This window comes from Xyrauchen texanus, chromosome 37, assembly GCF_025860055.1.
Source record: "Xyrauchen texanus isolate HMW12.3.18 chromosome 37, RBS_HiC_50CHRs, whole genome shotgun sequence".
Classification (NCBI taxonomy): Eukaryota; Metazoa; Chordata; class Actinopteri; order Cypriniformes; family Catostomidae; genus Xyrauchen; species Xyrauchen texanus.
In genome coordinates, this window is record NC_068312.1 from 6,814,453 (window position 1) to 6,829,480 (window position 15,028).

Consider the following 15,028-nt stretch of genomic DNA (forward strand, 5'->3'; position numbering starts at 1 on the left):
GCTACATGGGATTCTTAAATATTATTCATCCAATAATCACTCCAAAATCACCTTTTCACATTTTTGTTTTTATTCCTCCACTATTTCTGATAATCCTAACGTTATTACACATTTTGTATGAATTAATACATTCTTACAGAATGTTTGTTAGTTTTTAAAGTATTCATATAGTCAGAAATTACTAAGCAGAGATGGGCCACTTCTATTACTATTAATAGGAGATGCTGGAACGCTCAACCAAGGAGCTTTGAGCGCCCAACAGTCAACAGATGTAGAACGGAAGTCCCGCCTTACGGTTAAAGGAGCCTTTTAGATACAGAAATCACCTGTCAATCAACTCTAGAACGCGCATTAGCCGGGAAAATTGCGTTTTTTTAAAGCTTAATATGAGGTAACGAATCACAATTTATGATACCAGTATTGTCAGATTTTATTGCTGATTTGAAATGTGTTCTTTTATTGTAATCTTGACCAACCGTTTTTTATGTTTCGGTCTTTCTCCATTCAAGTAGATAGGAGCTGTACTGGCATGAATGGAAATAACCTCCCGAGAGCCAAACATGGCCGACAGTGAAGTGACTTGCTTGAAAACTTTGATATAGTCCAGTTTCTTCGCAATACTTACGTTATTTATGAAAAATTGGACTAATTAAATTAATTCCACGCAAGTCAAAATTGTGATTTGAAATCAGCCTCACCTTTTGTAAACAATCTTCTTTGGAGTTGGTCAACAATGTAATTCTGTAAGGTTTATGTCGAAGGTTAAATTCAAATTACGTTTTTGTAAAAGGCTTTATTTTAATTGGAATTTAGATTAAGAACATTGTATCTTTTTTTCATAGATATTAAACATTTCATAAATGCATTTTGAACAATTAAAAACCAAGAAAATGACATATTTTATTTGTTATAATGAGATATCGCCTGAGCCAATTTTATCATTGGATTTCTTTTGTTATTGTGCCTTTTACTGTCATACATTACGTACATATGTATTGTGTTATTTCTTTGTAATTCCATTTGTACATAACTAACGTGTATATTGGTTAATGTTCTGCAATAAATAATAATGATAAAAAAATCTGTTAAAGGAATATTCTGGGTTCAGTACAAGTTATGTGGAATCATCAGTGTTTGTGGCATACTATTGATTACCAAAAAAAAAAAAAAATTGGACTCTTCCTTCCTTTTCTGAGAAAACAAACAAACAAAGAAATCGAGGTTAGTGAGGCACTTACAATGGAATTGAATGGAGCCATTTTTAATGTGAAGCTTATAAGTTCATAAAAGCATTTACATTCATTCTTCTGTTTAAACTTGTGTATTATTTAAGCTGTAAGTTGTTTAAGACATGGTTGTTTTAGGGTTTACAGCCTTATGTCATCATGGTCACAAAGTTATCAAATTGGAAATAATTTTACAAAGAAAAGGTTAGTACGCAGTTTTTTTTCACACTGAAATCATGTTAAAGGAAAGGCTAATCCAAACATGAAAATTCTCTAATTATTTACTCACCCTCATGTCATCCCAGATGTGTATGACTTTCCTACATCTGCTGAACTAAAATTATGATTTTTTAGAATAATATCACATTTGAATCCCTAAGACTCCAGCGGTTAAATCAATATCTTCAGAAGTGATATGATAGCTGTGAGAAACAGATCAATATTTAAGTACTTTTTTGCTATAAATTCTCCTCTCTGCTCAGTCAGGCTCCACTTTACTTTCACATTCTTCTTTTTGTATTTTTGGTTATTCAAATTCTTCATGCATACACCCCCTACTGGGCAGGGAGAAGAATTTCTAGCAAAAGAATAAATACAAAATTATGTTTCTCACCCACACATATCATATCACTTCTGAAAATATGGATTAAAACAATTGAGTAGTATGGATTACTTTTATAATACCTTTATGTGTGTAACATTTTGGCACCCATCCACTAGCACTGTATGGACCTACATAACTTAAATATTCTTCTATTAATCATAATTTGTGTTCTGCAGAAGAAAGAAAGTCAAACACACCTGGAATGTCATGAGGGTGAGTAAATGATGAGAGAATTTTCATTTTTGGGCGAACTATCCCTTTTAACATCCCTTTTGTGCGCTTAGGCTATACTTTTGAAACAGAGTATTTTAACCTCCATTCACTTCCACTGCAAGAGCCTCACTGCAATCCAGATTTTATTTAAAACAAATTTGTAGAAAAGGAGGGACGATTCAAAATATATATTTCTGTGTAACCAACAAATCGTGTTGATTAAGTTCAACTTGTATTCGGAATATAAACCCGGAATATCAGCTTCACTGATTGAAATAATGCTTTCGATTTTAAATAGGTTGCTATGAATATTGAATGTATTGTTGATGTTGGTGCTGCTGCTGATGACATCTTCACCTCTCCGTTATTTTTAAGCATGACTGGTTTTTCAGGGGGTAATGGAGATGTACACTTCCTCTGTGACGCGTGGTCAATGATCTTGTTGTGGGCTGAAATCGAGGGGTGGGGAAAGGCAGAAGTGTAATTTACAATTCCATTTCTCTAGAGGAAAGGCCTGATTTCAACAGTCATCGACGGCTCGTTGTTATTGCTGAGGTCCAAGTATGAGAAGACCAGCTCTGATCTTTCTTTCGTGTTTGTTTACACTGTTTTCCCCGCTTCTCTGTCATCAGCAGGGATCGATCCCCGAGGGTAAGACAACGATTTCAGTTTATCAACATCATAGATAACCGCTTCTGTACTTGATACTGTAACACACTGCTGCTGTGTTACAATGATTTATTTAAATGCTTCGTTGCACTAATTTTATATGCACTCGTTAAAGTTAGCCGGACATTACGGAGCCCCGTGCCGCTGACGTGGACCATTCATGCAGACATAACATCCGCGTGAATCCGTGCAGGAGCAGATATCTGAGTTTGGAATTATGAATGACTGCTAAAAGTACACAAATCACTGCAAAATGTTTACTTAAGGTCGCAAATTGTAGCTGCGAAAAGGCGTCAACATAACCGTGCAACAAAATATGTTTTTACGCAGTTTTCTCGCTAAATGTGACCAGGAATGCGTTTATTGCATAACAAGAAAAATCAGATGTAAATATGATTTCATAGAAACCGCCTTTTAAAAGGACATGTAACATGTAAGAATCTAAGAATGAGCTTTCAAGCAACACGTTTTAAACACACGGAATTCCAGTCAGGAGAAGAAAGGGGACGTGGAATACCTATTAGACAGTGTTCTTCCAGAGGAATCGAGCAGCTGTGGACATGTTTGACAAATATTTGCTGCATTTACTTTAACACTGACTTGAGTTTTTCCTCACTATCAGGAGACCTTCTAGTGCTGACTGTAGCCACACAGGAGACTGATGGCTTCAGGCGTTTCATGAGATCTGGACGACACTTCAATTACACCATCAAGGTGCAGCACTTTCTCAAAAATTTGTCATATATATATATATATATATATATATATATATATATATATATATATATATATATGGGTGATTCTCCAACTACAGGCACTTTTGTGTCCTTGGCCTTTTTTTGTAAATAAATAAACAAACAAATGCACAATTACATTGTCTTTATGAAGTTCATGCTCCATCATCCTAGTAACCACCAAATCTGGCCCCTGTTTTCTTTTAAAAATGCTTTTGCAAGGCTGTTTATTAGCAGATTTAGCAGTTTTATGCTTGTCCCCAGCCCAGACTGGCCCTCTTTGAATGTTAAAAATGTATATTAAAGGATCGATTTAATTTTTTTTTTTAACATGTTTGTCTTAAGGACTAATAAAATAATATCATACAATAGAAATTCCATATGTATATCACAATTTTAAACTAATTTTGGCATAAAATAAGTCTGTCCCCAGGTTTTCCGTCATTTCCACCTCCCTCAACAAAATCCACCTTAATACATCCACCTTAAATATTTTATTTACTTGGTAACCATGGCAATATTAGTGAAATGATGTATTGGTTGAAGATGAAACTTCAGGCACATGTGCTCTTTAGTACAAGAAAATAAAATCAAGGTAACTCAAGCTTTTATACAGAGTATTTTTATTCAGCGTCATTTCCATCGTGGCTGTAGTTTGGTTGAATTATGTACAACAAATATGAAAATAATGTATTTATGTTTATTATGAGTAAACAACATGCTAAGTCTAAAAGTAGCTAAGCATGACATGAGGGTGTGCTAATATTGCAGAAAAACTGCTAAAATGTCATTTCCACCTCCGTCATTTCCACCTCTGAGAAATTACAGGCGTAGCTTTGGACATGATATACATGCCATTTTTGTGTGCTATTTTTGTGTTCTCATGACATATTTGTGCTTTTGGACTGAGAACTTTATATAGCACCATTCCAGTACACGCTATATGTATTTTTATGTATTTATATTTATATTTAAGATAAATATAAATAAGATAATATAAATGCCAAGTCGGTGGCCAAGAAGTCACAGGAATACAGGGACAGAATAAAAGCTGATCCAGTTAAATATCAACAGAAATTAGAAAAAGACAGGGAAAGATATCACAGGAAAAAAGAAAGAGGAATAGTGAAACCAATCTTAGAGGTCTCCAGTAAGGAGAAGGAAAGAAAAAGAAAACAGTGGAAGATAAATCAGCTGAAACCGACGACGACGTATAGCCACTGCAAGCGCTGTGTATACTGTTCAATTTATACATGTTAAATAATAAAATACATGGTTAAAAATATTTTGGACTGGCAATTTAAGGAAAAATTAACAGAAACAATCTTTCCATCATTAACCGTCATTTCCACCACTTTCCACCACTACACAGTTTTTAAGTAAAAACATAAGAATAACAAATGATGTGGATCTAAATGTATTTTAAATCAAGTATTAATAGTTCATTACTTACAATATATGTGTGAGTGACTTTAAAAAATAAACATAGACCTGAGCAAAAATGAAATGCTGTAGGTAAAAATCCCAACTCGTGGCAACTCGTGGCATTTAGCAACTTTAAATGAAAATGTATTAAGTTCATGAAGTATTAAGATTTATTTTGTTACATGATTAGGTAGCCACTGATGTTGTTGACTGATACATAATCTTATATAATCAGTTTTACAATATTATATTGTAATAAAATACATAAATTGAAAAGTGGTGGAAATGACATCTTTGAAAGCTCTTCAGAAAAACTGTTAAAAATAATAATATTCCATGGAATTCTAAAACTGCCCACTATTATATTGTGTTAGAAGACAAATTAATGAAGCTAGGAAGATTGTTTTAAGTGTGTTTTAAGAGTGAATTTTCCATAAACTCACAGTGCCAAAAGTGCTCCTAGTTGGAGAATCACCCATATATATATATATATATATATATATGTGTATGTTTATATACACTCACCTAAAGGATTATTAGGAACACCTGTTCAATTTCTCATTAATGCAATTATCTAATCAACCAATCACATGGTAGTTGCTTCAATGCATTTAGGGGTGTGGTCCTGGTCAAGACAATCTCCTGAACTCCAAACTGAATGTCAGAATGGGAAAGAAAGGTGATTTAAGCAATTTTGAGCGTGGCATGGTTGTTGGTGCCAGACGGGCCGGTCTGAGTATTTCACAATCTGCTCAGTTACTGGGATTTTCACGCACAACAATTTCTAGGGTTTACAAAGAATGGTGTGAAAAGGAAAAACATCCAGTATGCGGCAGTCCTGTGGGCTGAAAATGCCTTGTTGATGCTAGAGGTCAGAGGAGAATGGGCCAACTGATTCAAGCTGATAGAAGAGCAACTTTGCCTGAAATAACCACTCGTTACAACCGAGGTATGCAGCAAAGCATTTGTGAAGCCACAACACGCACAACCTTGAGGCAGATGGGCTACAACAGCAGAAGACCCCACCGGGTACCACTCATCGCCACTACAAATAGGAAAAAGAGGCTACAATTTGCAAGAGCTCACCAAAATTGGACAGTTGAAGACTGGAAAAATGTTGCCTGGTCTGATGAGTCTCGATTTCTGTTGAGACATTCAGATGGTAGAGTCAGAATTTGGCGTAAACAGAATGAGAACATGGATCCATCATGCCTTGTTACCACTGTGCAGGCTGGTGGTGGTGGTGTAATGGTGTGGGGGATGTTTTCTTGGCACACTTTAGGCCCCTTAGTGCCAATTGGGCATCGTTTAAATGCCACGGCCTACCTGAGCATTGTTTCTGACCATGTCCATCCCTTTATGGCCACCATGTACCCATCCTCTGATGGCTACTTCCAGCAGGATAATGCACCATGTCACAAAGCTCGAATCATTTCAAATTGGTTTCTTGAACATGACAATGAGTTCACTGTACTAAAATGGCCCCCACAGTCACCAGATCTCAACCCAATCGAGCATCTTTGGGATGTGGTGGAATGGGAGCTTCATGCCCTGGATGTGCATCCCACAAATCTCCATCAACTGCAAGATGCTATCCTATCAATATGGCCAACATTTCTAAAGAATGCTTTCAGCACCTTGTTGAATCAGTGCCACATAGAATTAAGGCAGTTCTGAAGGCGAAAGGGGGCCAAACACAGTATTAGTATGGTGTTCCTAATAATCCTGTAGGTGAGTGTATATATATATATATATATATATATATATATATATATATATATATATATATTAATCACATGAGCAAGAGTGCTATATAGCCCTACATCAGCACTGCTGTGATTCAGCTGCAGGCAGAGAGCCGGAGGTAAACACATCAGTGATGATTTTTTGCCATATAGCACAAGTTGTGAGTGTGATATTGCTTGTATACAAGAGTTCAATGAACATGTAAATAAAAAATAAATTAGGAAAAACTGATTACGGTCATTAAAACGCATTTGTGCATGGAACTACTTTATTATGCAATGATCAGAATCTGCCGTGGCTGGTTCAGACCAAATGATGTGTCCAAGCCTTTGTTAGTAATTAAAAAATGTCACTTCAGAAATAGTATCACGGCTTGTGCTGTTTCGAACAAGTTATTTGATAAACAAGGATGAATGTGTGTGTGTGTGTGTGTGTGTGTGTGTGTGTGTGTGTGTGTGTGTGTGTGAGCGAGCGAGAGAGAGAATGAGAGAGAGAGATGGGGTGTGTGCAGTCACCTGTTGCCACACCCAAGCAGAGATGCTGTCAGCTTTTTGAAGATCAGCTTTCTCAGTGGTGAAATTGCATCCAATCAGGGGTATTCTTCTCTATTTCACGGTAGCCGGTGTGCAAGAGTCATTCCCTATTGAAATGCAATGTCCTCCACCATTTTAAATGTATCAAATGTGAAATCTCCGATAAGAGGTAAGCACCTTGAGTTTGTGTAATTAAACAGTCTGTTGTGTCTCTCAGCTGTGATGAGCCTTAATGCTGATGTTGTTCGTTTAAAGCCGTTTAAAGCTATTTCCTAGCTTTAGAAGTGTAGTAGTAATATGAACGATCACGGAGCGCTGTTGTATGTAAACACTGACTAACGGAATCACTTCACATCACCAGCTGGCTCATTTTACACACAAAAAGTATCTTTTGCCACCATCTGCTGGCTAACATATGTAATGTAAAAAAAAAAAAAAAATGTAAAAAGAGATACATAGCCTACATTAGTTCTTAACACATATGCACTGCTCTTACACTTTAGTTTAAGATGCGGAACACAAGCGGAGTGATACACACATTAAAGCATCCGAGTGCTGATTGTTTCAGACCATCAGTGCTCATGGAACGTCTCTCGTCCAATCTGATTTGAGGATTGGAACTAACTGTTGTGTGTATGTATGTATACAGTAAGTTTTAGGCACTTGTGAAAAATGTTGCATAGTGAGGATGTCTTCAAAAATAATGAAATAAATAGTTTTCATTTATCACTTAATGTCATGCAAAGTCAAGTAAACATAAAGCTAAATCAATATTTAGTGTGACCACCTTTGTCTTTAAAACAGCACCAATTCTCCTAGGTACACATGGACACAGTCTTTATTGGTTGTTGTCAGATAGGATGTTCTAAGCTTCTTGGAGAATTCGCCACAGTTCTTCTATCTATTTAGGCTGTCTCAATTGCTTGTGTCTGCATCGGTTGTAGGACTTCTTGTTCTTCTTCAACTCGGTTCTATTTGCAAAGGCAATGTTGAAATCTAAAATGGATATTTCCTACTGATAATCTAAAGGCAGAATATATAAAATTACCATTTTAAGACACATGTTTTTGTGAAAAATATAATGTGCCTAAGACTTCTGCACAGTACTGTGTGTGTGTGTGTGTGTGTGTGTGTATGTGTATGTGTATGTATATATATATATATGAGATCAAGCTTTTGACACTTAGGACAGTTGAGGGAATTGTACAGAACTTACACAGGGTGCAAACAATCATTGATGCTCAAGAAGACAACAAACTACAATATGCATACTTTGTGTAATTATCTGTAATGTAGAAAAAAAAAATCTCTTATATTTTTAATTCTCATAATAGATTACGAAAGGGGTGTGAACATTTGAGACAGAAGTAAATGCAAAAGTATCTTCGCAACTATATATCCTGTTTAATAAACCTTCGATGAATGGGTTATCAGCTGACTTCCTTTTCTTCAGATTTCTATCTTGTTTCTGAACAGCAATCTAAATTGAGCAATTCTGTGATTTGGCTCCTTAATTTTGGGGAATTTTGTGGTTATGGTTTTACTACAAAAATCATTGTTTAAGTATGGTTACGGTCGTAAAGCCATGGGTAATCTTCATAAGACGCTATTGCTATTGTAAACCAAAAATCATTGCAAGGGAACATAAAAGTTTTTGTGAGAGAAAGCAAAACCATTGAATGGGAAAGCAAATAATATAAAATAAATAAATAAATCCCTCTGTGCCCTCTAAGATGCTCCTTTAAAATATGACCCTAACAGTGACAGTTTTTACGAGATTCACCCAATTGGACAGTTAAAGGTCTATAATCTACAGACTGAAGCCTCACATTCCTTTGCTGTTTTTTTAGGCCCTCGGGAGGGGTGAAGCATGGCAGGGTGGAGATTACATGTCACCTTCTGGTGGTGGACAGAAAGTGCGCTTGCTGAAGTCTGCTCTGGAGGAGATACAGGAGGAGAACAAAATCATTCTATTTGTGGATTGGTAGTTATCTCTTCCTTTTATATCAGTAAATGCTGTATATTGACTATTAATTTTCCCGGATTTGGTTGGAATTTCAAGTATCAGTCTCAGTCTTTGACTTGGACTTTCCACAGCTACGACGTGATCTTTTCTTCTGGTCCAAAAGAGCTGCTGAAAAAGTTTCAGCAGGCCAGACACAAAGTTGTGTTTTCTGCTGAGACTCTGATCTGGCCAGACCGTCACCTGGAAGACAAACATCCGCACGTCAGGGAAGGGAAGAGGTTTCTTGGAGCAGGAGGTATGTATCAGTCTCTGTTCTGGTATTAAGGGTTTTAGCAATATTTAGAGGGAACCTAACTGAATCATGGAAACCCAACAAAATGTAACATGCCAAAATAGCTTTTTACATAATAAAATATTAAACACTAACAAGTCCCTTTTATATTCGTCTTGCACAAAGACACATAAAATTAAAACTTAATTTTAATATTTACTCTCCCTGTCAAGTCCCATGCAAAGCATTTTGGGAACTACAACTCCTCTGCCCAGTTTCAGTTAACCAAAAAATATATTCATGTTGTCCCAACACAAATGGATTAAGTAAAATGGACACATTTTTTGTTGTTGAATCAACTCAAAAAAATAATTTAAGCTCCTATAGTTATAAGAGTTTTTGTTTTTTGAGTAATACGAGTAAAACTGACAATAGTGAAAGTTAAAAGTTTGCGTAGTTTTGAGTTCTACATGAAAGTTTATTGCACATTTATTCATTAATGGGTGAATCTAACCAATTAATGTCCAGGTCATATTTCAATTGTAAAATCACAGGAATCAAAAGTCAAAATGTTTTGAGCTGTGACATTATTTTTCTGACAATTCAGTACATTTGCCTCAAAATTGTCATTGCTGTAATGCGTACTGTAAAATGAAAATGACAATCGTCCTGTATGGACACAATGATTTTCTTTTTTGAAATTCACATAATTTTTTTTGTTGATTCATATATACACAACAAAGAAAAACCCAACACATTTACAACAATTCAAAAGTTCACATTCAACCCCCACTAATATCCCTCCCCAATATTCAACCCCACACCGACCCCCAACGAACACCCTGTGGTCACACATAATAACACACAAACAACAACAACAAAAAAGAAAGTAGAATTAACACACATTATTAAGCTAAACTACACTCTCCACATCCGTCCATGAGAGTCCCTCCAAAATGCTAAATAATTGACCCATTTCTTAACAAATAAGCCCCAGCCTTCTACTTGCCACCTCCTCGAAAGCTGTCACCCTCCCCATTTCCACACATCACTCTGAAAATGAGGGCACTCTATCCGACTTCCAACGCTTTAAAATAATTTGCCTGCTAGTCATGAGACTGTCAGTACCCAATTTTTATGTGATTATCCCCCAAATTTATGACCACCCCATCACCCAAAATACAGAGTCTGGGACAAAGTAAAATGTGAGTGCCCAAAATGTCACACATGCAACTCTGAACCTCGAGCCTATACAATCTCGAGGGTGTCCAATAGAATCTATGTAATATCTTGAATTGCATAAGGCACACCCTTGCATCTTTCTCCCATAATCTCTTGATAGAAGTAGAGCGGGTCGGCTTCTAATCGCAGGGTTGGTGGTTCGAATCCCGGGCCACACGACTCCACATGCCAAAGTGTCCTTGGGAAAGACACTGAACCCCAAGTTGTTCCCAATGGCATGGGTTAGCACCTTGCATGGGTTTATGAATGTGTGTGTGAATGGGTGAATGAGAAAAATGCACTATATAAGTGCTATTTTATACACTGATGCCTCATGACCTTTCCAAAAGCAGTAATCACCTCTCCCAGAGTATCTGCCACTTTAGGGCGGTGTGTGCTACTCCCCAAAATAATACAGAGCCAGGTGACTCAGCTGTAAATACCAATAGAACTGTGATCTGGGAATCTCAAAGTTTTGAACCAAATTTTCAAAAGATCTAAACGCTCCACTCTCCACAATCCACTCTGACAAGCAGAAAGGGGACCTTTCAATACTTAATTTAGGGTTCAGCCATATGCTCGAGGCAACATTTAAATAAATGGCTGAATTAAACACTCTGGACACTTTTGTTCATACCGCGTGCAAATGCAATATAAAGGGCTGTGACTTAACTTCTCCGGTTAGTTTAATAAAAAGGCTTTGTATTGGCAAAATAGGGGCAAGAACTTCCTGTTCAATACAAAACCAGGTAGGGGCTCTCTCAGGTGGAAGCGACCAATGAGCCAAATGCCTGAGACCGAATCCATAATAATAAAACAAAATCTTGGCTATGCCTAGCCCACCTTTGTCAATCAGCCTACGTAACTTCTTAAAATGTAATCTGGGATGTTTACATACCAAATGAAGGACTTCACTATACTATCAAATTGCTTAAAATAAGAGAGGGGGACATCTACAGGCAGAGATTGTTATAAGTAGTTACATTTTGGAATGCAGTTATTTTTTATAACATTAAATTCCCAATCATAGATAAATGTAATGAAGCCCACCTGCCCACATCGCTCAAACCTTTTTAATAAGGGGTCAAAATGAACTGTTAACTAAATCAGACAAATTTGGTGGGAATAAAATGCCCAACAACGTAATGCCCTTTTTTGGCCACTTGAAGGCGCCCAGCTGGAAAGCCGTTACTGGGCAGTACGTTGGCAGAGCCAAAACATCAGATTCCTTGAATCGATCATGTTTCTCTCTTGTCGAATTCGCAAAGTCTGGGAACAAGACAATGCTGTGGTTCTTCCAAGAAAGCCTTCCTTTACTCCTCGCCTCGCGTAACACAAGATCTTTATCGAATGATCCCAGAAATTTGGCCAGAATTGATCTGGGCCTGTCTCCATCAGCAGATCTCCAAACCAGGACTCTGTGAGCTCGATTTTGTTTTAGAATACCAGTCTCCAGCTTTTGTCTTATGTCAAGCAGACTATGGAAGAGCTCATCTAGGAATTTTACCATATCTCGGCATTCTTCATTCTCAGGAATTCCAACAATTCGGACGTTGCTTCGCCGATTATGATTCTATAAATCTTCCAACTTTTCCCAGACACATTGCAAATCTGCCTTGGTCGCTAGAAGGGTTAGCAGTTAATGCCCTCTCCGATGACTCCAGTTAATCTATCTGTTTCTCGAAGTCTCCGATTCTTGTAACCAACTCAGAGAATTTTGCCTCCATGGCAGCAATAGATCGACATGTTACAGCAAGATCCTCCAAGTCCTTCGTCAGCATTATCAACATGCTGGACAGTTGATGCTGAATTTCTCCTGCCGCACCGTACAAACTGAGTCCCTGGTCTGCGGCTTGAGCACGTAAGTGTCTTTTAATCTCTCCAGAGCCTGAGGATTTTGAATTCTTTGAAATATATTGTCTTCACAGAACAGTTATGAAACCGAGTGCATCGAACCTCACTGGTTAATGACACAAAAAGTATTAAAAACTAGCAAAGTGCGCAGAGCTCGCCGTTCACACGTCCGAACCCTCGCATGGTGCCACGCAACTCCGAAATTCTCATAAATTAAATTATAGTTAATGAATACTATCATGATAAATATGTACAAATTATTTTGCAATGAAAGTGGGAAATTTCCTCTTTCTGTAACCTTTCTGTTTAATGAGGAATTATTAATGAAACGCTTTTTTAAATTTTTTTCACATTACACTAAGTGACAGGTGAGTGAGTGTGTGTGTGTGTGTATTTGTACGTGTGTGACTTCATTGTCATGAAATAATGCCTACGAATTCATCCTTATTGAGCATTAAGTGTATTATGCGTATGGGGATTTCAAGGGGATGTATAGCAATTAATACATTATTACTTTTAATAATGGAACTTATCAAGTAGGGTGGATAGAATGTATCGAATTTGATGTTGCTCATAACTGCTCATACAGTAGCTAATCAACTAGCAATAAATAAATAAACTTCTCTTTTAGTTTTAAGAAAAAAAAATTATCTCTGAGAAAGTTCCAGAAATGTTCATATTAATAAGCTGATGTAAGATAACAGCTGTGAAATAATCAATGTATATTTTAACATCTTTATTCCCCTCTGTGACCATTCTAATAAACATATGTTGCATATTTTCATGGCTACTGGTTAAATCTTCTGTTTCAAGAAATCCTTGTGCATTGTAAAAAATTGTTACCTGCAATAATTGCCTTTTTAGGTAGAAAACCTTTTTGTTAGATTTCGTTAGACGAAGCACAATTTTTAGGCTAACATTTTTTCAGTGTGTACAATGAAAAAGGTTTTGTCAGGTAACCTAAAAATGTGCTTCATGTGGTAACACATGAATAAATAACTGGTTTAACTGGTAAGTTCGACCAAACAAAGAATTTGTAATTGGTTAGATCAAGTAGAAGTCGATCCATAAATTGCATTTACCACTTTTTTTCTTTTTTTCTGTAGGCTGATTCAAATTTAACACTGGACCTTTTATGTCTAGGTTTCATTGGCTATGCACCCAAACTGAAAGAAATGCTCTCTGAATGGTCAGGAAAGGACAGTGACAGCGATCAACTGTTTTACACCAAGATATACATCAACCCAGAGAAAAGAGTAAGTGTTTGTGCAGAATTATTATCATTATTTTTATTTATTTTTACCTACCCATGTGGTTTCATAAAACTTTATAGCCCTGTTCCAATTCTGTTTTCAGATTGCACATTTATGTTTATGTTCACAGTTTTCAGCCATGGCACATATTAAACGTGTTTACGTTGCATTTTGACATTTTCTTCCCTTTCATTTCCTCTTTAGAAATCTATAAATGTAACTCTGGACAACAAGTGCCGATTGTTCCAGAATCTTCATGGAGCTCTTGGTAAGTGTATCGTTTTGTGCACTTACAGCCTGTTTTGTAAGGTTAAATTGGATACTACATATATTCATCTGTAAAGTCTTTAAGGAAGCCAGATTCTACTAGCATCAGCTTTCGTGAAAAGCTTCCCGTTTGATGTCTTCCAAAGTGCAGCGTCAGTATAGTTCTTGCCCTGAGACCTGCTGGGAAATTTCCTCTTTCTGTAACCTTTCTGTTTAATGAGGAATTACTAATGAAATGCTTTGCTGAAGGTCTCAAAATGCTGATTGGTTTCAGATGTGTTTCTCTTTGGGTTTGGGTCTTCTGCTCAGCGGGCAGCTGTAGTTTTGACTCACAGCCAGATTGTGGGTGGAGAGTGAGTTTCCCAGTTGCCTGTAATGGCACTTGTAGCTGGAATGTTAGAGCTCACTGTAAGGTGTGCCTGCATGCACATACACATCCCAGCAGGATGTGACAGTCCAGGTGTACCACACTGCAGCTATAATTTGGTTAAAAGAAAATAACGTACATTCTGACTGGGAGAGCCTATTACGGCACCATAAATATTTAGTTATGCTGTCATTTGTAAGAAATTGATCACCACAAATTAAACATGGGTTTTGTTGTTTCTGTAACAGACATTTTTGAGTATTACTTTGTCAAAAGTCTTCCAAGGGCAAATTGGAATAGGTTATCTGTAAGGCAAACTGTTCAGTAGTGTGACAAGGCAGATGAGGAATGAGGATCTAAATGCAGCTTTTAATTAAACAAAAGATAAACAAGGTAACTCAGAATAAAAGGAAACACAAGACAGGGAACCAGGCACACAGAACATGACAACACACGTGAAGACTGACCAAGAAACCAGGGTATACAAGGGTTTAAATACACAAGGACAAACAACGGAACGAGGAACACCTGGGGAAAACAATCAGGGGAAAACCAATCATCAAAATAAACTACAAAGGACTACAAAACTAACAGGAATGGGGAACTAAACAAGAATTTCAAAATAAAAGTCTAAGCACAAAACTGGGGAATATGTGACCGTTAGTGCACTATGAACACT

At 36.9% G+C, this 15,028-nt stretch overlaps 1 protein-coding gene across 1 annotated transcript in view; it reads left to right on the plus strand.

The window, feature by feature from the left end:
- Positions 1-2,429: 2,429 nt before the first annotated feature.
- Positions 2,430-15,028, plus strand: part of LOC127630724 (procollagen-lysine,2-oxoglutarate 5-dioxygenase 1-like) — a 29,141-nt gene continuing 16,542 nt past the window's right edge. The window contains exons 1-6 of the mRNA XM_052108458.1: positions 2,430-2,694; positions 3,335-3,426; positions 9,001-9,134; positions 9,248-9,411; positions 13,606-13,718; positions 13,920-13,983. Coding sequence (XP_051964418.1) covers positions 2,607-2,694; positions 3,335-3,426; positions 9,001-9,134; positions 9,248-9,411; positions 13,606-13,718; positions 13,920-13,983 — 655 coding nt within the window. The 5' untranslated portion in view covers positions 2,430-2,606. The remainder of the gene's footprint in view (positions 2,695-3,334; positions 3,427-9,000; positions 9,135-9,247; positions 9,412-13,605; positions 13,719-13,919; positions 13,984-15,028) is intronic.